This window comes from Cricetulus griseus, chromosome 7, assembly GCF_003668045.3.
Source record: "Cricetulus griseus strain 17A/GY chromosome 7, alternate assembly CriGri-PICRH-1.0, whole genome shotgun sequence".
Classification (NCBI taxonomy): domain Eukaryota; kingdom Metazoa; phylum Chordata; class Mammalia; order Rodentia; family Cricetidae; genus Cricetulus; species Cricetulus griseus.
Window position 1 is genome coordinate 81,116,999 of NC_048600.1, and position 23,926 is coordinate 81,140,924.

At 41.8% G+C, this 23,926-nt stretch overlaps 1 protein-coding gene across 2 annotated transcripts; it reads left to right on the forward strand.

Annotated features, from left to right (window-relative positions):
• Positions 1 to 782: 782 nt before the first annotated feature.
• Positions 783 to 22,453, forward strand: Myh4 (myosin heavy chain 4). 2 transcript variants are annotated; one of them, XM_027427117.2, is made up of 39 exons: positions 783 to 986; positions 1,080 to 1,223; positions 1,521 to 1,677; positions 2,300 to 2,327; positions 2,422 to 2,536; positions 2,924 to 3,016; positions 3,161 to 3,224; positions 3,379 to 3,477; positions 3,591 to 3,694; positions 5,468 to 5,606; positions 6,337 to 6,455; positions 6,557 to 6,706; positions 7,229 to 7,399; positions 9,291 to 9,600; positions 10,022 to 10,029; positions 10,629 to 10,700; positions 11,218 to 11,305; positions 11,385 to 11,502; positions 11,659 to 11,782; positions 11,873 to 12,009; positions 12,128 to 12,383; positions 13,535 to 13,777; positions 14,053 to 14,229; positions 14,435 to 14,580; positions 14,841 to 14,931; positions 15,031 to 15,420; positions 15,899 to 16,025; positions 16,351 to 16,469; positions 16,594 to 16,790; positions 17,231 to 17,414; positions 17,502 to 17,667; positions 17,762 to 17,886; positions 18,131 to 18,439; positions 19,038 to 19,241; positions 20,753 to 20,878; positions 20,967 to 21,137; positions 21,223 to 21,327; positions 21,432 to 21,527; positions 22,301 to 22,453. In XM_027427117.2, the coding sequence occupies exons 1-39, from the start codon at positions 783 to 785 to the stop codon at positions 22,451 to 22,453; spliced, it is 5,829 nt and encodes a 1,942-aa protein (XP_027282918.1). The 2 variants fall into 2 exon arrangements, with proteins under 2 accessions (XP_027282918.1, XP_035303422.1); XM_035447531.1 differs by lacking the exon at positions 10,022 to 10,029 and having other exon boundaries at positions 10,627 to 10,700.
• The last annotated feature ends 1,473 nt before the right edge of the window (positions 22,454 to 23,926 follow it).

Below are 23,926 nucleotides of genomic sequence, written 5' to 3' on the forward strand. Positions count from 1 at the left end.
TCCTTGTGCTAATATTTTATTAATACTCACCAGGTTTATTTTTTTCTTTACTTGCCTAATAGTTGTCAGTTAACTAGGAGTTTGTGTGTATTAAATATTCAGCCTGAATTTAGATGTTTCTTCTTACGTACAAACAATAATCTTTACACTCAGTTTCAATAGTTTGTGATACAGAAAAATGGCTTTTTTTTGAGACAGAATCTCTCTATTATGTAGCTCTGGCTGTCCTAGAACTATGTAGACCAGGCTGGCATCAAAGAGATCTTCCTGCCTCTGCCTCCCAAGTGCTGAGTTTAAAGGTGTGTGTCACTACATTCAGCAATGTCTGGGTTTTAAAAAAATAAATTCATTTAGACAATAAGATTAAAAATTTTCCCATTTCTTCATATCACCACAATGTAAAACAAACAAATGGAACAAAGGGGTAGGGAAAGGAAATGGGGTAAACACAAACAAACAAACAAGCAAACAAAGATTTTGAAAACACTTGTAGCCTGGCAAATGTGGTTGGATGGGTAGCCATCCCTCCACATCTCTCTCAACTGTGGTTTACAATAGAGAAGGTAGAACAAAGGCTTAAAATGTCATGAAAATTAAACTGCCAACACAGGGCTATTAGGTACTCTTGTCTTCTCTTAGCTCCCTGGAACAGTCCACAGGAGGAAGGAGAGAGTGAGTAAACAAACCTGTCAAAGTGAAACCCATAGGCCAGGGTTGTCACTCATGCCCATTTCTTTCTCCAGGTGCACCTGGCCCTGAGCTGCCACCAATAGCCCGCAGCCATGAGTTCCGACGCCGAGATGGCCGTTTTCGGGGAGGCTGCTCCTTACCTCCGAAAGTCTGAAAAGGAGCGAATCGAGGCTCAAAACAAGCCTTTTGATGCCAAGTCATCCGTGTTTGTTGTGGACCCTAAGGAGTCCTATGTGAAAGCAACAGTGCAGAGCAGGGAAGGGGGGAAGGTGACAGCCAAGACCGAAGGTGGAGCTGTGAGTAAAAGGAAGAGGGTGAAGGTAGGGAAGCACAAGGGATCTTTTTCTCCTACTTAGTTGGTATTGACTTGATCCTTCCATTCTTAACAGACTGTCACGGTCAAGGAAGATCAAGTGTTCTCCATGAACCCTCCCAAGTACGACAAGATCGAGGACATGGCCATGATGACTCACCTGCACGAGCCTGCCGTGCTGTACAACCTCAAAGAGCGTTATGCAGCCTGGATGATCTACGTGAGTATCCCCTGACATATTTCATCAAATCCATGTACTTTCTGTCATTGAAATGCCTCATTATGTCAGTGTTGTAAATTATGGTGTCTTTGAAAATGCATGTGTAGAGAGCTCTCTGGTTAACTGCATTAGTTGGCTATCTGGAGCATTGGTACAGCATTGGACAGCAGAGGGAAGCAGTCAACGAGCGAAACCTCATCAGGACCGGCACTTCCTTAGTAGCCCTCTCCTTGCTCACACAGCACTATTTCCAAGCTGGAGTAATGAGGTGATTGGTAACTTTGTCTTTGTCCACAGACTTACTCGGGCCTCTTCTGTGTCACCGTCAACCCCTACAAGTGGCTACCGGTATACAACCCGGAGGTGGTGGCAGCCTACCGAGGCAAAAAGCGACAGGAGGCCCCGCCCCACATCTTCTCCATCTCTGATAATGCCTATCAGTTCATGTTGACGGGTGAGTGTATCCATAATCTCAGCCTCTATGAGCACTAGAAAACACTTGTAGAATCATAGCAGAGGCAGCATACATCCAGCACCTTGAGAATGAAATGTTTTGCATACATGTGATGATAGCAGTGACCAAAGTGGAAAATTTGATTTAGAATATGATAACCAATTACAAAAGCATAGGAAAATTTGCTTATACTTCTATGCTAGAAATCTAAATTTGTTGATGCTAATTCCAGTTCATAGTTAATCAAAACTAGGTATCAACTCCTTGTCCTACTTATACCTACTGAATAATCTCATTTTAAAAGTAAGCTTTGAAATTCCACAAGCACTATAGCAAATGCAGCCTGGACATCTAAAACATGGCAGGATTTTGAACCATGAACCAGGTGAATAAAGGAGACATGAAACCGTGAAGCCGGCTGCTGCTATGTGGCTGATTTTCATTGGTAAAAGAGTGAACTAGTGCATTCCATAATCCATAGTCTTTCTCATTAATTAATGGTAACACCAGTGTGATAATTAGCATACCTTTTACACTCAGTTCTTAAGACTCGTGAAGAGTACAAATTTAGTAGTGTCTGTGCTTTCGTTCATTTGATATTGTCTGTGGTTTCCCTCCACAGATCGTGAGAACCAGTCCATCCTGATTACGTAAGTAGACACCATGCCTTTCTTTCAGTTGAGTTTTGATTGCTAGGGCAGTGCCTCTGGCCTTATATTCTGACTTCTTATTTGGTCCTCACAGTGGAGAATCCGGGGCCGGGAAGACTGTGAACACGAAGCGTGTCATCCAGTACTTTGCAACAATTGCAGTCACTGGGGACAAGAAGAAGGAGGAGGCACCTTCTGGCAAAATGCAGGTGGGCCTGGCCATCTGAGGGAGGACAGAGGAAACTAGCTTTTTAAAGTGTGATTTGCTGTGTCAGAACCATAGCAACCAGATGCCCATAATGCCAGAGTTCAGAAAATAAACCTTGGAAGGGCTTTGTGAGGAGGAGATGAACACGGCCATACGTTAGCAAGTTATAGGCCTGAGTTTCATCAGCAGTTTCATTTCTCAGAAGCAAAGGTGGGGCCTGAGTGGCACCGAAACCAAACCATGTCACAGGCATGTCCCACTGGCCAATGTGGGTTCCCATGCTACAGGATGTGACCATGGGAAGGCAGAAGACAGATGGGAAATTAGTATTTTAGTATATACATCTCAGGAAATCCAAGCTTTGCTTTCCTTCTCCATTTGTCTTAAGGGGACCCTTGAAGATCAAATCATCAGTGCCAACCCCCTGCTGGAGGCCTTTGGCAACGCCAAGACTGTGAGGAATGACAACTCCTCTCGCTTTGTAAGTCTCTTGGTCACCCTGTTCATGTGAGAATCACCTCCACACTTCTATATACACCGTGTTAATGTATTTTTCTACTTATTTGGTGCATAGTTAATGAAACAGTTCCCAGCTTTTTAATCAACCCTCCTTTGCCTTTTTAAGGGTAAATTCATCAGGATCCATTTTGGTGCCACAGGCAAACTGGCTTCTGCAGATATTGAAACCTGTGAGTTAATAAACACTGCTGACCAAGAATCTTTTCTTTGGGGGCACACCGATGGGAAAAACCTTGCTCTTGTTTCTATTGTGTGAATTTCAAGGCTTAATTTTCTACTTTCGCCTTTTTTTCATTTAAATATGTGCATACTATGCCTTTCCAGATCTGCTAGAGAAGTCCCGGGTCACCTTCCAGCTCAAAGCTGAAAGAAGCTACCACATTTTCTATCAGATCATGTCCAACAAGAAGCCAGAGCTGATTGGTAAGGAGCATCTTGTTTTATTTCCATCAAGAAAGCCAACATCCTGCCTATAATGTCCCTCTGAACATGGTGATGACCAAAGTAACTCTGCATGCTCTTTCCCATGCATCCAGAGATGCTCCTGATCACCACCAACCCGTATGACTTCACTTACGTCAGCCAAGGTGAAATCACAGTGCCCAGCATCGATGACCAGGAAGAGCTGATGGCCACAGATGTAAGTGACAGGGGAAGGCATGAGAGAGCAAGGCCCCTTTCAGCACACATCACTCTCCTCCCATCAGAGTGAAATGGATTAGCACAGAGCATGGGCCAGACAGTGCTATATTTCAGGCTTTCTTACACTTGGGGAAAAAAATCACAAAATATTTAAATGCTACCCTACACATATGTTTACATTTCAAATATCTGCAATAAATGTAAGGTACCCAGCATCCCTCACCGAGCTGGATCTTTTTTACTCTTTATGGCGTTGGTCACTTTTTGCTCAATACTTGTGCCCTTATAATATTGCGATTTCTTTTTTTGCCAGCCCCTGTACCCAGGGAAAAGCTATAATATTTTCCCACTTTTTATAACAGATAATGGAATTCTCAAGTTCTTTATAGTTAGATGTAAAGGCAAACTTTGTTTTGAATAAGTGCCTATAGACTAACAAGATGACCCTCTCCTTATTAATCATTAGGGAAAATGAGTTGTCTCCCTCAAAAACCACTCTTTTGGGTATTCCACAAACTTTTTTTTTTTTTTTTTTTTTTTGGTTTTTCAAGACAGGGTTTCTCTGTGTAGCTTTGGAGCCTATCCTGGTACTCGCTCTGGAGACCAGGCTGGCCTCGAACTCTCAGAGATCCACCTGCCTCTGCCTCCAGAGTGCTGGGATTAAAGGTGTGCACCACCAATGTCCGGCTTTATTCCACTTACTTTTATGTTTGTTTCTGAAACTATTGACTCTTTCCTTCTCTGCTCTTTACTTTAAAGATTATCATGGTTTGAGCCTATATTCTTTATACATAAACTTAATACATGTTATACTTTCTTTTGAATTTCTGCATAATCCTTAATTATTCTTAACCCTAGTATTTTCAGCACTGATAAACCAGTCCCACCGAGATAGAGTTGAAGGGTGCTTAAAAAATACTTTTTCTTTTAAAAAAGTTAATATCCTATTTGTATGCCTTTATCTTATAGATACGGATTTTATTGACTGTAACATACTGTTATGTTCATATTTCCAAAAATGGCATGGAATTGAGACATATCCCATTGTCTAGTCTGGAAGGTTTTAAGAAGTTTAGCAACTTCACTCGAGGGCCTTGTTAATTATATGTGGTTCCAGGACTGGGTAGCCCCAGTGAGCTAGAAGCAGAAGAAAGGAGGAAGGCTTAGGAGAGACTCATTTTCATGTACCTACACTGATGCTTGCTCCCTTCTATAAGCCATAACAATGTTTAGCATGGCTAACTAATAAAGTAACCAAAATCCAACGGGGGGGGGCAAGTAAGCATTTCAGCAAAATAAGAAATTTATCTTCATTAATGTCTCTTCCCTTAATGATTAGTGAATGGTTAGTAGAGTTCATGCCCAGGCACTCCAAGGTCAGCTATGCTGCAACCTGATATCAGAGAAACATGTGGAGAATCAGTGGGAGCAATTGTTGTTCGCATAACTCTTTCCACTGGACTGTCCATATCACCTGAGGTGGAAGGGTAGGCTGGGGCTATGCATCAAGTTAGGACAACATAGGAAAAGAAGATCTGGGAGACTGGAGACAAGAAAGTATGTGGTGGACCACTCACATGCTGTCCTTAGCACCCACACCCCTCAAATGGTATTTCTATGTGAACTAGAGGGGAAGAACCCAATGTCTAAGCCATCCAAGTATTAGTCAGATATAAGGCAGAGTGTGGTTGGGAAGCAGGGGGCCACACTCCTAGTGTCCTGAGCAAGCTGGCCACTGTGATAATTGTTACCAACTCAATTCTTTCAACAGACTGCTGTGGACATCCTGGGATTCTCTGCAGATGAAAAGGTGGCCATTTACAAGCTCACAGGTGCTGTGATGCACTATGGAAACATGAAATTTAAGCAAAAGCAAAGGGAAGAGCAAGCCGAGCCAGATGGCACTGAAGGTAACACCCCTGTTGTCATCTTCCATCTGATAAAACTGTTGACATGAGCCTTTCCAGAGGTAGGGACCTATTTGTATTGTCTTTCTAATGAAAGAAAGAAGTTTTAGAGAGAGGAGATAACACATTGATATTTTACATAATTGAGCAAATTTACAGGATTTTAATCATTTCTGTCCATTCCACTGTTCTGTTTTTCCTGGTGTGTGTGTGTGTGTGTGTGTGTGTGTGTGTGTGTGTGTGTGTGTGTGTGTGTGTGTTATGGTGCTGGGACTGGACCCTGGGCCTTGTTTTGAACTACATCTTCATCCCCGGTACTGGGGACTGGTCCCAGAGCTTTGCCCTGACTACATATCCACCCCCCCCCCGTAATTGTCATTCTTCATTATAAGAAAATACTTGCTTCTCGATGAAAGCGCATTCTATTCCAGTGAATAATTCAGAATTTCCTTCCTACCACTGGGCTAAGATTTCTCAAATTATTATCAGTGGTGTACTTTTGCTGTGTTTTAAATATCACACGGAGCATAGGCTCCCCAAGCTCCAACTTATCATAAGAACAACTGAAGTTAGTATGAAGAGTGGAAGAGCTTCTCAAACATAAACAACTGGACAGAATCCACAACCTTTGCACGTTACTGTCTGTGTAAAACCATTGTCACCAGCATCATTATTTGCAATGAAGTTATGTGAGACACTGTAAGTTCCACCGTTCTTGCTTCTCTTCCTGCAGTTGCTGACAAGGCCGCCTATCTGACGAGTCTGAACTCTGCTGACCTGCTCAAAGCCCTCTGCTACCCCAGGGTCAAGGTCGGCAATGAGTATGTCACCAAAGGCCAGACAGTGCAGCAGGTAAGTGTGCTTTAAGCTCCCTGATTCATTGAAAGCACTGGAGACTTGAAAGGTCGTCACTGTATCCAACTCAAACAACTAAACCGACACTTTCCCTGAAGGTGTACAACTCTGTGGGTGCCCTGGCCAAGGCCATCTATGAGAAGATGTTCCTGTGGATGGTCACCCGCATCAACCAGCAGCTGGACACCAAGCAGCCCAGGCAGTACTTCATCGGAGTCTTGGACATTGCTGGCTTTGAGATCTTTGATGTGAGTAATGAAATGATTAGCAAACACACATTGGCAGTCACTTGACTGATCTTGCTGGAGCACTGGAAATACTCTTCACCAAATACAAAGCAAGAAGTACAGATTCCTGCTGACGTGGGTCAGTGGTGGGGTCTGATCACAAGTAAATGAGTGTGAATAAGAAAAAAAGAAAATGCTACATTTTCAGGACTAGCGTCTCAAAGGACTGCCATGAAAGCTTGATCAAACCTTATCTTAGACTCAAGCACATGAGTATAGAAATGCTCCATTAGGTTGCCCTTGATGAATATTTCAAAGATCTATTTAATAGCATTTTGCCCAGTAAGTAAGATTTCATATTGTTCCTTGGAAAACATTTGAGGATTTAACTCTTGATTTAAAATTATAAGAGTTGATCTGAAGGTCTAAGTCTTCAATATAATAACCCCAAATATCTCAAAACTTGAAGAAAATGTATTAGCTGCCCTATAGATACAAATAGGGAATTTATGACCAATTTCCTAAGTTTATTTCTTTCTGTAGTTCAACACCTTGGAGCAACTGTGCATCAACTTCACCAATGAGAAACTGCAACAGTTTTTCAACCACCACATGTTCGTGCTAGAGCAGGAGGAGTACAAGAAGGAAGGCATTGATTGGGAGTTCATCGACTTTGGGATGGACCTGGCTGCCTGCATTGAGCTCATCGAGAAGGTTTGTGTGACTTTTCAAACTTTAAAACAAGAACAACAAACTGTCCCTCTTCCTATGTTTACTCACATTTTCAACTCTTATAATTTTATGTTTCCTCAGTTTTTTTTTATGACATAGGGTATCATCATGTAACCCTTGCTAACCTTGGAACTCACTATGTAAAATTAGGCCAGCCTCGAACTCACAGAGGTTCTCCTCCTCCATCTGTCTTCTGAATGCTGGGATCAAAGGAAAGCACCATGGGCTTCTTTCTTTCTCATTTTCATTTCTATGTGATTTCATTGGTATTGGTATGGAAGAAAGAGATGAAAGTTCAGCTAGTCCTTTGAATAGGCGATTAATCCTGCTGTGGTTATAATGGTACATTGCATATGTATCCTCCCTTGTGTACTGTATAACAAGGCAGTGCATAGTAAGATGCTTAAGGCTGGACAGTTAATTGTTGAATTCATCAATTCACTCCTTACTCATGATTACTACCAAGTAAATACACTAAACTTCTATTTGATCTTACCCTGGGAATGATCTCTGAATTCCCCATTAGTAATCAAGGGAACTAGTAATTAAGGCAATCAATCCAATTAGGTTTGAGCAACTGATGTATCATATTTAGATAGAAATCATTAAGCAACATCAATGTTCAAAATTGTTGGGATCTTGGGACTGGAGAGATGGCTCAGTGGTTAAGAGTGCTTGTTACTTTATCATGAAGTCTGGAGTTTTGATTCCAGCACCTACATCAAGTGACTCACAAACACCTGTAACTCCAGCACCAAGGAATCCTACATCCTTCCTCATTTTTATTTCTATGTGATTTCATTGGTATTGGTCTCCATAGGCCTCCAAACATATGCCAGCATGCACATATTCTCTCTCTCTCTCTCTCTCTCTCTCTCTCTCTCTCTCTCTCTCTCTCTCTCTCTCTCTCTCACACACACACACACACACACACACACACACACACACACACACACGGATCTTGTCATGGTACCAAGAAAGAACCTATATGAAATCTCCTCAAGCAAAGATAAAGTAGAAATAAAATGCAATTGCCAGTTAGGAAAATTGTAAATTGTCAGATCAAAATTCACAAGAATAGAAAAAATAGGAAAAAACCTAGGATTCACAACTTAAGAAAATATGTTAATTTGGTGATGTAATAGTTCCATTGCTCATCAAAACTATGCAGTCGCTAGAAAATTATGTATTTCCTTCACTAGTATTTCAACTTCTGGATTATCAAATTGATTTTGAGAATGAATTTGTGAATTCATATAATCATCAATGTTGAATTTACTTTCAGTCTTTCATGTCAAATTTGTCTCAGAAATGTCAAACTGCTTTGTGAGAAAAACTGATGGAATACCAATATTTAACTCTATAGAGATGGGATGGGAGGGGTTGAAAGTACAGAGTTTTCACGAGACAGCAGGAGATGCACCTTCCTCTTAGTGAAGTTTCATTTTGGGTCATCAGAACAAAGTCTCTCCTTTCTACATCTTTTGCATGTCTATAGTTGTGGTGAAGGATGTTACACTGCGAGAAAGAAGTATTCAGAGAATATATGAGCATATATAGTCATAGGATAAAAATTGAGCTTTGAGATGGTGCTTTTAGAATTTAATTTTACTCACTGAACACAACATTTGCCAGATGGTATGGATGAACTTTTAAACTGTCTTTCAGCAATATATATCCTATGCATTCTTCAGATGATTTTTGTCATATTTTGTTAAAAGAGGGGAGTAATAAGATAGGATCTCATTTGTTTAATACGTAATTCCAAGTTCTTTTGGAATGCCTTCTTTTCAGGTTTGTACCAATCACACAGACTACTGGGGCACAGTTTTCTCAAGGACTCAGCACTATCTTCTCCCTTTTTAATACTTAGCCAATGGGCATCTTCTCCATCCTGGAAGAGGAGTGCATGTTCCCCAAGGCGACAGACACCTCCTTCAAGAACAAGCTGTATGAACAGCATCTTGGAAAGTCCAACAACTTCCAGAAGCCCAAGCCAGCCAAAGGCAAGGCTGAAGCCCACTTCTCGCTGGTGCACTATGCTGGCACTGTGGACTACAACATTATTGGCTGGCTGGACAAGAACAAGGACCCCCTGAATGAGACCGTGGTGGGGCTATACCAGAAATCTGGCTTGAAGACTCTGGCTTTCCTATTTTCTGGGGGACAAGCTGCTGAAGCAGGTAAATTTTATAGTATCAATTTGTCACAAAAATACATGTCTGTCAGAGACAATATAGGTCACTGGTTCTCACACTGTGGGTTGTGACCCCTTTGGGGAGTTCAAATGAAAATTTCACAGGGGTCACCTAAGACCACCACAGAACACTGATATTTATATTAAAATTCGTAACAGTAGCAACATTTCAGTTGTGAAGTAACAATGAAAATAACTTTATGGTCAGGAGTCACCAAAACATGAGGAATTGTATTAAAGGATCACAGCATTAGGAAGGTTGAGAACCATTGCTATAAGTGTTGCAAAACATACTATGAATGTTCAGGCCAATGTGAATGAAATGATAGTGTATTAACAAACATGGCATTTAGGCATCAAGAATCGTGCAGTCCACAGCCTGCTTATCAGTGAGAAAGCAGATTTAGAAGGTTCAGTGATTTGCTGATGATTGTTCCATTACTTCTCCACATCAATAATACTGCTTCCATCAAGGTTATAACTAAGTTGAAGATAAGGAAACCATCCATCAGGGCCACAGCACTAGGGGAACTGAGTAAGGTTGTATTTTCTTCCTTAAGTATCCGAAGTCCAGATGTTCAAGTAACAACATGGGAACATAGGAAAATAGAAATTATGAGTTCATGCTGATGAGCCAAGCTCAACTACCTAGAAACAAGCATGCAACTCCACCTGTTCTAGGGGATGTATGCACTGGCAGGACCTTAGTCATCTGTCTTCTGGGTGGACCCTGCAGGAAGCAGACACTACTGATCTGGATAGAGTCAGGGAGTCCCATCACCTACCCACATCTTTTAACTTCTGCACAATTCTTTGTTCTTCCCTGGGTCTTTGTAACTGTGCCAGTGATTACTGTATCTTCATCTAGAATTGAGGTAGATGAGCTATGGAAGAAAGAAAGAGAATAAGTGCCAGAGACATTTGAGGAGACACCACTTTCCGAATGCTGATGCACACAAGAGGACTCCGAGGCTGCAGCAAATAATCTCTGTATTTGCTTTCTGTTTTTCAGAGGGTGGTGGTGGTGGAAAGAAAGGTGGCAAGAAGAAGGGTTCATCTTTCCAGACGGTGTCAGCTCTTTTCAGGGTACAGTATAATCTTACACTTAGAATATAATTAAACTGTCTTTAATGAGAGATTTCAGAGGATTCTTATGGTGAAAGTGAAAAAAAGTAGTATTGTATTTTTTTAAATCTGAAAAATACTTCAGGAAATTTTTAACAAAAAGAAGGCACATCACATCTATTTCAGAGCAAAGCTTATTATTATAAATGAGATATTCTAACAAGCTTCAAATATAAGACATCTGGTAGTAATGTGGTTTTTGATGAAATCAGACCCTCTTTAAAAAGAACCCACTGTGTTCAATTACATCTACGCCATATGCTCAAAGTCTTAATACAAAACTTTCATGATTGACAGGGTTTGAGAAAAACGAACTGAAATGGACTATCCTTGTATGTTCAGGAATGTTCTAGAAACCCACCTTCCAGACACAGAATTTCTCTTGTTCATCATGATTTGTTTGAGACAGCTCATTAGAATGTGATAGAGGAAAGATACAGCTACAAGTTATTCTAAATCTCTCCGTACGGTTTTATAGGAGAATTTAAATAAGCTGATGACCAACTTGAAGAGCACCCACCCCCACTTTGTCCGCTGCCTCATTCCCAATGAAACTAAGACTCCTGGTAAGACACTTCTCATGCACAGAGCAAGCTCAGTGTGGCTTCTCTTTAGATGGCTGTAAAGATGTGTTCCCCTTTCTAGGTGCCATGGAGCATGAACTGGTCCTGCACCAGCTGAGGTGCAATGGTGTGCTGGAAGGCATCCGAATTTGTAGGAAGGGGTTCCCCAGCAGGATCCTCTATGCAGACTTCAAGCAGAGGTTTGTCTCATATCTTTAAATGTTTTATATAGAGCAGTGTTAAAATTTAAATGCCATTTGGTTTGCCATTGTTTGATTGGTCCAGTTTTTCATTAGTAGCTACCTTTTATTTCTTGAAGAAAAATCATGCTTTGAATATGCTTTTCATTCCAACAGATACAAAGTTCTAAATGCAAGTGCTATCCCAGAAGGCCAATTCATTGACAGCAAGAAGGCCTCTGAGAAACTTCTGGGTTCTATTGACATCGACCACACCCAGTACAAATTTGGTCACACCAAGGTACCACCAGTTTAAATTGCTGACATAAATTTTGCACTTTTAGAGTTTCTGCTTGAGTAGAAATAACAAATCTAACTGTTCTCTGCCAAGGTTTTCTTTAAAGCTGGCCTGTTGGGAACTCTAGAGGAGATGCGAGATGATAAATTGGCTCAGCTCATCACCCGAACTCAAGCCATGTGCAGAGGGTATTTGATGAGGGTGGAATTCAGAAAGATGATGGAGAGGAGGTGAGGAACAAAGCATGTTCGCCTTTTCCATTGCTTTCATCACTTAGCTCAGTGCCATCATGATGGTCGCACTTTACACATTTTTGCCCATTTGTATCTATTTTTCTCCCTTCCACAGAGAGTCCATCTTCTGCATCCAGTACAACGTCCGCGCCTTCATGAATGTGAAGCACTGGCCCTGGATGAAACTGTACTTCAAGATCAAGCCCCTCCTGAAGAGTGCAGAGACAGAGAAGGAGATGGCCAACATGAAGGAAGATTTTGAGAAGGCCAAAGAGGATCTGGCTAAGTCAGAGGCCAAAAGGAAAGAACTGGAAGAAAAGATGGTAGCTCTGATGCAAGAAAAAAATGACCTGCAGCTCCAGGTTCAAGCTGTGAGTGCCACACACTGCGCACAGCCCTTTCATATTATCTAATGGGGATGTGACTGGATATAGGCAACTCAGAGTAAATGATTTCTATCCAGGAATCTGCTGTGATTTCCTGACTTTTGAAAACACTAAGATTCAGACCCAAAGAAACGCAGCCACAAAGCCACACCCATGATGCTTATGTTCATATGTGTCTACTACACATACACATCCATGATGCATATGTGCATCCTACATGAACACAACCATGATGTTTATGTTTGTATGTGCTTCTTACATGCACAAAGCAATGAAGTTTATGTATATCCCCACACACATCCACTTAATTCCATATGCTTAAGTTCATATGTTCATACTACACACACACTCATGATGCTTATGTTCATATGTGTATACTACAGACACGCAATCCATGAAGTTTATTTTCATATGTGCATCCTACACACACACACACACACACACACACACACACACACACACATCGATGATGCTTAAGTTTATATGTGCATCCTACATACACACATTCATGATGTTTATGTTCCTATGTGCATCCTACACACACATCCACGACGCTTAAGTTCATATGTGCATCCCCCAACATCTATGATGCTTATGTTCATATGTGTATCTTATACACATTCAGGATGCTTATATTCATATATGCATCCTTCACAGTCTAGTCACTAGTGAATAAAGTCATGAAAATATCTCTAGGCATTTTCCTTTCTCAATGGAGCATCCTCTTGTATTAGAATATTCTCTTTCATAAATATTGTTGAATACTAACTATAAAGTACACTGTTTTTATCAGAGCAGGAAAAGAGGATAATTTGAGCCTTTAATTGAATTAGAAAAAATGAATCCAATAAATAATAAATTACTTTTTCAAAAGGACTGAGGGTTAGTAGATCATATAATTTTTGCAGCAAAGCTACTTTTTCCTTCTACACATGGATATTTAGAAGGAATCTTTTACTGTCATTGATCAACACATAAAGACATTTGTATGTTGTCTATTTAATTTTTTAAAAGCTGGCAATTTAATGGCCTAACCATTGACCAACTGGCAGTCATCCATTCCCAACTTTTAACACATGAGTTCGTATTTACAAATAGAGCCCCTACAAAAGAAAACACACTATCTCTCCCCATAGGAAGCAGACGGCTTGGCTGATGCAGAGGAAAGATGTGACCAGCTGATCAAAACCAAAATCCAGCTGGAGGCCAAGATCAAAGAGCTCACCGAGAGAGCTGAGGATGAGGAAGAGATCAACGCTGAGCTGACGGCCAAGAAGAGGAAGCTGGAGGATGAGTGCTCAGAGCTGAAGAAAGACATCGACGACCTTGAGCTGACACTGGCCAAGGTTGAGAAGGAGAAGCATGCCACAGAGAACAAGGTACAATTACTATTTACTTTAAATTATTTACAAGTATTCATTTAGTACTTAACCTTAAATCTTAAAATTACTGAACATGAAAGAAAAAGCTACAACTGTGCCATCTTTTTGCTTCCACCTTTATCTCCCATTATATTCAGCCACATGGCCTAGGTTGGTTTCCAGCTGCTCTTTTCCATGTCAGGCTAATGCCGCCCTAAGAAGTTACATTATGATGTATTTTGTCAAGATGACCTGTTGTCATCAGTATTACTACCATCTGTTCAAATCTAAAGGTGAAAAACCTCACAGAGGAGATGGCAGGCCTGGACGAAAATATTGCCAAGCTGACCAAGGAGAAGAAGGCCCTCCAAGAGGCCCACCAGCAGACCCTGGATGACCTGCAGGCAGAGGAGGACAAAGTCAACACCCTGACCAAGGCCAAAACCAAGCTTGAGCAGCAAGTGGATGATGTGAGTATGAAAAATAATCCTTTTCCTTAGATAGAATGAAATAAACAATGGTGAAATGAAGCCATCAGTGGCGTCTATGAGACTTGAAATTCAGGCTTCAAGTCTCCATGCTATTTGTTCTCTTTTAAGGTTTTTTTCTTGAGTATCTGGCTAACAACTTATAGTTCAATCCTTGAGAGCCTAAACAAAATCCACTATCATTTAGCTTGAAGGATCACTGGAACAGGAAAAGAAGCTTCGGATGGACTTAGAAAGAGCAAAGAGGAAACTAGAGGGGGACCTCAAACTGGCCCAAGAGTCCACAATGGACATAGAAAATGATAAACAGCAACTTGATGAGAAACTCAAAAAGTAAGTGTGATAGAATTCAACTCTGCTCACTGTGTCCGCACAGTTGAAACACGTGCTTGAATGCTTCCCAATCATTGCTTCATGACTCAAGGGGTGAAAATAAGTAACAACATTGATTTTTCATTTAATTAAAATAGTACTTCATTGACTTGTAAAACATGTACTTCTCTCTTTTAAGTCCAGCAGTATAAAATGTTCAGTTATACAGATAGGGCTGTAGGAAGAATTGACTATAAGCTAATGTGTTGCTGTTAAACTAGGAAAGAGTTTGAAATGAGCAATCTGCAGAGCAAGATTGAAGATGAGCAGGCCCTTGGCATGCAGCTGCAGAAGAAGATCAAGGAGCTGCAAGTAAGTAAACGTCTTCCATCACTCTAACTCATCAGCAAAAAAAAAAAAAAAAAAATGACTGACCCAAGAAGCTGAGCCTGTACTTTCTGTCATCCCCAGGCCCGCATTGAGGAATTGGAGGAGGAAATCGAGGCAGAGAGGGCCTCCAGGGCCAAAGCAGAGAAACAGCGCTCTGACCTCTCCCGGGAACTGGAGGAGATCAGCGAGAGGCTGGAAGAAGCAGGTGGGGCCACTTCAGCCCAGATTGAGATGAACAAGAAGAGAGAGGCTGAGTTCCAGAAGATGCGCAGAGACCTGGAAGAGGCCACCCTGCAGCATGAAGCCACAGCAGCTGCTCTTCGGAAGAAGCATGCAGACAGTGTGGCTGAGCTTGGGGAGCAGATTGACAACCTGCAGAGGGTCAAGCAGAAGCTGGAGAAGGAGAAGAGTGAGCTGAAGATGGAGATCGACGACCTTGCTAGTAACATGGAGACTGTCTCCAAAGCCAAGGTCTTTCCTAGCTTCTTGATTTATCTTTATCTGAAATACTTGAAAGTGACTGTATACTGTATGTTACTCTAGCTAGCCACACTGCATGTCATCTGAGATTTTCTGATTGACATCATTGTATTGAATGGAATCCCTCAAGTTTTCCACATCTTATTTTTCAAAATCACCTTAAACTTTGTTGCCATGGCCACAGCAGTAGTAATGCCACAACAAGGAAAAGTCCCCTTTTAGAGGGGGACTTTTATGTGGGCCATAAATGATGGTCACGTTTCCCCAAAGAGAGGAATCCAGTTTCGATGAGCGCACATTCATTCAGTCGGTCACCTACGCTCCTCCACTGCTTCCCAAACACTGTGTGAGGCTTTGACAGCAACATGAATAATATTCTGTGCCTGTCATAAATAGTTACAGATGTTTAAATCTCAGCCTTCTGAGTAGAAATGTGTCATCCTGTCCTGTTTTCTGCTTCCCACCACAGGGGAACCTTGAGAAGATGTGCCGCACCCTGGAGGACCAGCTGAGTGAAGTGAAGACTAAGGAAGAGGAACAGCAACGCTTGATCAATGAGCTGTCGACCCAGAAGGCACGCTTGCACACAGAGTCAGGTCAGTCAGCGGGTAGCAATACCTTTGGAACAACAAAGCATGGAAGGTCAGGCCTCGCACAGTGTATGCACACTTGTGATTTCTTACTCCTTCAAATTTAGGGTATAGCAAGGTTACAGACCGATGACTCTAAGCTACAACCCGAGGGGGAAAATTAATCTTTTGGGCTTAGAAGACTTTTGTTATCTCCATCCTAAAACACCAAAGAAAGCAGCGTGCTAACACTCCAGAGACATTGGTTTGCATTGTATGAAATAAGGAGGGCTGGTCCACCTCACTCTTGGCTGAGACAAAAGAACTCAATCATTCGTGTTTTCTCTATCAGGTGAGTTTTCTCGACAGCTGGATGAGAAGGATGCTATGGTTTCTCAGCTCTCCCGAGGCAAACAGGCATTCACACAACAGATTGAGGAGCTAAAGAGGCAGCTAGAAGAGGAGACGAAGGTGAGAACCCTCAGTTGACACATTCGTCCATGGAACTGGGCAACCTGACACACTACTGAATTTCACGAGGAGACCATCAGCGATCAGAATACAAACTCACATCGTATAATTTTGGGTTATTTAGGCCAAGAATGCACTGGCTCACGCCCTGCAGTCAGCCCGCCATGACTGTGACCTGCTGCGGGAACAGTATGAAGAGGAGCAGGAAGCCAAGGCTGAGCTGCAGAGGGCTATGTCCAAGGCCAACAGTGAGGTGGCCCAGTGGAGGACAAAATACGAGACAGATGCCATCCAGCGCACAGAGGAGTTGGAGGAGGCCAAGTATGGGTTTCAAAGAGTTAGACAGAAACAAAACCAAAGGAAAAATAGGAAAGAATATTCATGCCACAGAGAATTATCAAATAATTTCACAATTTCCCTATCTGTACAGTTAAGAGGACCGTCTGCATTTAGTTGTAACATTATTGAGGAAATGTATCCTTTACTGAGTTGTCAGGGTTAATTCAGATTCAGGGCCCTCCCCCTTCCCCCTTCTCTCTGGTTTTGTAGATATGTTTGATAACACTTGAGATGGAGAAGAACTCACCTGGGAAATCAGAAGTCTGAAAGAGATAAAATGGGCTCTAAGAGTAATTCTGGGAAAAGCTTTTGGCACACAGAAATAAAAGACCTTGGGGGAAAATAGACTTTCCTAATCATCAGCTAGGCAGAGTTCGTTGTGGTAACCGACTCTTGGTCACTCACACCGACCGCCTCCTCAGGAAGAAGCTGGCTCAGCGTCTGCAGGATGCGGAGGAACACGTAGAAGCTGTGAATTCCAAATGTGCTTCTCTTGAAAAGACGAAGCAGCGGCTCCAGAATGAAGTGGAAGACCTCATGATTGACGTGGAGAGGTCTAATGCTGCGTGCGCTGCACTCGACAAGAAGCAGAGGAACTTTGACAAGGTGGTCCACGGGATCCGTGAAGTGTCCCTCCTGGGGGAAAGGGGCATTATGTCTGGGTTCAGACTTTAACTAATGATGTGCTTCCAGATCCTAGCAGAATGGAAACAGAAGTATGAAGAGACTCAGGCTGAGCTAGAAGCCTCCCAGAAGGAGTCCCGTTCTCTCAGCACTGAGCTGTTCAAGGTGAAGAACGCCTATGAGGAGTCTCTGGATCAACTGGAGACTCTGAAGAGAGAAAACAAGAATCTTCAGCGTGAGTCTCAACCTTTCCGATCCTACTTAGCCCTGGCTAGACCCTCCCATATTTCCATCATTCCAACCACCTCCTCTCATCTGTTCTTCCACAGAGGAGATTTCTGACCTGACGGAGCAGATCGCAGAGGGAGGGAAGCACATCCATGAGCTGGAGAAAATAAAGAAGCAAATTGACCAGGAAAAGAGTGAATTACAGGCTTCCTTAGAGGAAGCAGAGGTACGCACTTTGTTTGCTCAACTATCCATTATAAACAGACTGAAAGGAGAATGGCAACAGAAGTCTACCATTTTGTAAGCTTTAGGGGGTGATGCACACCATCAAAGAAAAAACCTGACATATATATCTTGCAAATGCAGAATCAATTATCTAAGCTGAGATGTGTGAAAGTTTGAGGAGGAGGGCCAAATGCCTCCTTGGGAAATCACCATAGTGAGGTCACCAAATTGTCGCTTTTATTAAGGCATCTCTTGAACATGAAGAGGGCAAAATTCTACGCATCCAACTTGAGTTGAATCAGGTGAAGTCTGAGATTGACCGTAAAATTGCTGAAAAAGATGAGGAAATAGATCAGCTGAAGAGAAACCACCTCAGAGTTGTGGAGTCCATGCAGAGCACGCTGGATGCGGAGATCAGGAGCAGAAATGATGCCCTGAGGATTAAGAAGAAGATGGAGGGTGACCTGAATGAGATGGAAATCCAGCTGAACCACGCCAACCGCCAGGCTGCAGAGGCCATCAGGAACCTCCGGAACACACAAGGAATTCTGAAGGTACCTTGGGGTGAACCCACACTGTGTCTGCAGGGTAGGTGTTATTGTAGAACTCAAGTCTTAAAATTTTAGGAAATTTACAGGCCATAAATTATCAAAGCAATGTGGTAGCAAGATAAAAAAAAATAGTTGTAGTTTGGAAAGGCGCTAAGTTCTATCTGAAAGGTCCAAGAGAGAATTTGCCTTGTCATCTGAGACAAAATGAGTGGTTAATATGTGGAGACTGAGTGATGAAGCAGTTCAGCCTTCCAAGTGGGAGGATTGTTGGCATGACCCACTGAATCCGGCCGCTGGACTTCCCTTCTTAAATATGTAAATTAATGTCATCAGGTTAGCTGATTTTTAAGACTACTTTCCTGACACAAAATTTCATAGACTTATCCATGATTGTTTTTATTATTTGGGATCTGAAATAGAACATTATGTGCTTTTGGATTGAAGTATTGCACTAGGATTCCAGGACTACGTCCTAATGGTACTTGTAGATATTCCTACTTAATCAGACTCCGAGTTGGTAAGAGCCAGGTGTGAGCCTGGTGTTAAGTCTGAATCTATTTTAACTGGAACACAAGTAAGAGTCTCTCTTATTTCTTCGCAGGACACTCAGTTGCACCTGGATGATGCACTCAGAGGCCAGGATGACCTTAAGGAGCAGCTGGCTATGGTTGAGCGCAGAGCAAACCTGATGCAGGCTGAGATCGAGGAGCTGCGGGCATCCCTGGAACAGACAGAGAGGAGCAGAAGAGTGGCAGAACAAGAGCTTCTGGATGCCAGTGAGCGCGTGCAGCTCCTGCACACTCAGGTGAGGCTCAGGACCAGGCATATCAAATGCACTCTTTGAAGCTAAAGGCAGTCTGCCGGGATGTCCATAAGATGTACAAGCAATATTGGCAAGGACACTTTTGCAGGGTTTTGGGAAATGCACAGAAGGATCTGATGTTAGTATGGACTGACACATAGACAGGTCACAAGTTCACTTAAGGGATGGGGTAGTTGTGGACTTGAAAAGATTGGAGTTTAAAGCTTATATAAAGAAGCACAAAATACCACCCATGAGGAGATATGCATCCAACACTGGCAGCCATCTTGTCTTTCAAAACTCTACACAGACAATAAATAGGCCAAAAATATGTAAAAATAAGCTCTTGGGTTCATTTCCAAGGAGCCATCATCAGTGCTAGTAATTTGTTAGGTAAATGGTGGGATATCCTTGCAATGACCTCATGAAATGTTCACTGCCTCAGAAAGACAGTCACAAAACAGTAAAGGAATAAAGCAAATTAAGGTGAGGGATCCCCTAGCTTTTTTTTGTAAAAAAAATATATATACACAAGAATAAGCAAAAGTGTTGCTGAATGGTAGTCTCTGATTATTGACCATGTATTATTTTTGTCTTATGCTAATTTGTATGCCCTCTATTTTTTAAGTAATAAACTGTATAGCAGAATATTTTGAACATTGTAATACCTAAATTCAGCAATTATGGAAATGTTTAAATCAATATTGTAATTTTTTTTTTTTTTTGGTTTTTCGAGACAGGGTTTCTCTGTGTAGCTTTGGAGCCTATCTTGGCAATTGCTCTGGAGACCAGGCTGGCCTCGAACTCACAGAGATCCTCCTGCCTCTGCCTCCCGAGCGCTGGGATTAAAGACGTGCACCACCAATATTGTAAATTTATTTATTTACTTATTTATTTATTTATTTTTGAGACAGGGTTTCTCTGTGCTGCTTTGGAGCCTTGCCTGGAACTCTCTCTGTAGACCATGCTGGCCTCGAACTCACAGAGATCTGCCTGCCTCTGCTTCCTGAGTGCTGGGATTAAAGTCGTGTGCCACCACCGCCTGGCCAATATTGTAAATTTTTAAATCAAATTAATTAATATGTAACACTTTTCTTACTAATTATAAGTATCTAGAATTGATTAACTATTTCAAATACCTTTAACTTTTCAAAAACATGGGGATTCATTCTTGGTCCATCTTTTGTACAAATGAAGATGCTATTTATGAGCTTTAACGTAGAGCCAACCAACATGGATGAACAACTAAAATTAGACTACACAGCCGCCTAAAGCTGGACAATATTACTATGTGTTTACAAGTATCCACAGATAACAAGTAAATACCTTTGTCACTAGAGATTAAATTTACATTGAGTCATTTATGTTTTATGACCAGAGATATAGGTAGAAAAAGCCCCAAGCTTCGAAATAACTTCTGATTTTGTTTTTATTCTGAACATTTCTAATTATCAACAATTTAGGACTTTGTAATTAAATGTAGTTTTCTTATTTTTTTTTTAAATTTGTAACAGAACACCAGCCTCATCAACACCAAGAAGAAACTGGAGACAGACATTTCCCAAATCCAGGGAGAGATGGAAGACATCGTCCAGGAAGCCCGCAATGCAGAAGAGAAGGCCAAGAAAGCCATCACTGATGTGAGCGGAGGGCAAGATAGAGGTGGAAAAATCTGAATCCTGCCGGGCCTTGCCAGTCATTAGCCAACTCTGTTTGATCACTCACCAGGCCGCCATGATGGCGGAGGAGCTGAAGAAGGAGCAGGACACCAGCGCCCACTTGGAGCGGATGAAAAAGAACATGGAGCAGACGGTGAAGGACCTGCAGCACCGTCTAGATGAGGCTGAGCAGCTGGCGCTGAAGGGCGGCAAGAAGCAGATCCAGAAACTGGAGGCCAGGGTGGGTGTCTGCATGTTCTTTCAGCTCCCAGCCTGTGTGTATGAAGAGTCACAGGCAAACGGTTAATCTTGCTTTTCTCTTCCAGGTGAGGGAGCTTGAAAATGAGGTTGAAAATGAACAGAAGCGCAACATTGAAGCTGTCAAGGGTCTTCGCAAACACGAGAGAAGAGTGAAGGAACTCACTTACCAGGTGACTCTGGTCCTCCCTTCTCTGCTAGGCCTACAGCTTTTAAGAAAATAAAGACGAGAGGGCAGTGTCAGCTGATGACACCCTCTGTTTGCTGCATCTTTCAGACTGAGGAGGACCGCAAGAATGTGCTCAGGCTGCAGGACTTGGTGGACAAACTGCAGACTAAAGTGAAAGCCTACAAGAGACAAGCTGAGGAGGCCGTGAGTATCTCCACAGAAACAGAATGCTCTAGGACCATGTCTGTTCTGTGAAGCACCGAAGTCCCTCACATTCCAGGGGCTTTATTCTAAGGCAATGGACAAGCCAAGAGCCCCAAATTAAATGGGAAAATGAATATTTATTTGGAAAACCAAAAGTTTGTTACAAATTATTAGAGCTTTAGACATTCTAGCTCATTTCTCTGAGACTGCATCAAGTAACATTTCAAATGAGTTTAAACAGGAATGCTTCTCCACTGCACTATGCTTACTATCTAGAACATTCCAAATTCCCAGCATTCACAGGGGCAATGCAAATGAGGATCTGAATTAGTCTAAGCCTTACTTAACGTTATGATTAAATCCGGTTCTGAACTTTAAAAAAAAATAATCTTTCACAGTCTGTAAATTCTTCATTCTTCCTTGGGGCTCTCTGTACACAATATCATTACTGAGTCTTCTCTTAAACGCTTGTTTTGCAGAAAGACAAATCAATCAGATCCCTGCCTCTTTGGCCTCTGTGCAGTCACTATAACATCCTCAGTTTGTTAGGAAAAGAGCCAAGTGAAAGAGACTAAAGAGGGGGTTTATAAGCACACTCATTCATGTAGTCAAATTCATGGGATGTTCTGCCCCCAAAAAAGAATGCCACCAAATGACAGGACCTTTTACTTTCTCATTCATGTAACAAATCCGGAAGCTTCTTTTAGCAACAAAGGCAATTAGCAAGCAGAAAATGTCAAATCTTGTTCTCTCCAATGTGTTTCCATTCACAGGAGGAACAATCCAATGTCAACCTTGCCAAGTTCCGCAAGATCCAGCATGAGCTGGAGGAAGCTGAGGAGCGGGCCGACATTGCTGAGTCCCAGGTCAACAAGCTGCGGGTGAAGAGCCGGGAAGTTCACACCAAAGTCATAAGTGAAGAGTAATGCATTCTTCTGTTGAAAGGTGGCAGAAGAAATCACAAAATGTGACGTTCTTTGTCACTATCCTGTACATCAACTAAATAAAATCTGCAGATAATTTTGCAATCTAAAAGTTCATTTGTCTTTTAATTATAAGCTCCATGATGCTTTGGGGACCAATTTATTTCTTAAACGTTTGTTGAGTACCAGCTATGTGCAGAGACATGATTACCACTCAACAACTTTACTGAGCATTGAGTAAATGCCTGGTACACAAGTGATCACCAAGGAAATGAGCTATCCCTATCTTTGAGGAATTCAGTTGAGAGGGTGGGGACAACTACTTCAGACAGATGTGGAAGGGAGTACATGCTCAGACAGAAGACTAAAGAAAATGTATGGCAAGGATATAAGGTGTTACCTAGGAGTCCAGAGAGACTTCTCAAAGGAGACTGTGAGCTCCTTCCTCAGAGATGAGCAGCCAGTTATCAGGTAAGAGAAAACAAGTATGAGGTTCCACAGTCATTTTAGCATAGACCTCATGAGCAAAGGGTAGCAGACGAGACCACACACAGGAAGGGAGGGCCTGACAGTGAAGGGTATGGTCCCTCATACAGTACTGAAGAATTAGGGCATGCATCCAACTGCTCTGATTTCACAAGGAAGACAATTGGCCAACTCTGGTAGGGGTGCAGTGGGAGGAATGAGTAAACTAGAAAAGACCAGAGCCTGTGGAGGCTGTTTGGAAGACATGGTCCTGATTTGAGACAATGGTGGTGGAATAAACAAGATATCAGAGCGAATGCAGGGTTCTCATGCTAACATAGATGAATTGTGGAAACAGGAAAGAAGTCAGTTTCATGATGTTCAAAACATCAGGCTACTTTGTGGTTATCCATTTGATTTCATTTCAGAGAGAACCCTTTTCCATGGAATTCTTTCCCCTTCCAGGAAGAATGGATAGAGTGGTTAGATGGAGTCTCATGCTGACCTTTCTACAGAAATTGACTTTCCTTAATAACTTACACATTTTAAGAAGGAAGGAGAAAGAGACTTAATTTCATAATGTCAAAAAAGAGAGAACATTTTATCATAACCATTGTTTGAGTGATTTTTTCCTTTAATACTTTCTTGAACCTTAAAATTTTGATTTTATTGGGTATATATTGAAAAAATAAGGTAGTAAAAGGCCAGTTTCTGTCTTTTTTTTCTCCAGTGGCAGATATCCCTTTCTAATTAGGAGGCCACTTTGAGAAATTGTCTTCCTTTGCCTGGGAAACCTAATTAGTAATGAGGAGCTTGCTTCAGCAGAAGAGAATTTTAAAAGCCTAGAAAATAATTATGAAGAATATCTCACCTTAGCCATGATGAAGACTAATGAAACACCCTGTACAGAGTAGGCATTTATTACCAAATTTTAATTAAGCTTTGTAGAGTTAACCTATTGACCCCTAAAGCCTAGGCAACTGCCATATTATTCTGTCTTCTGACTATGTA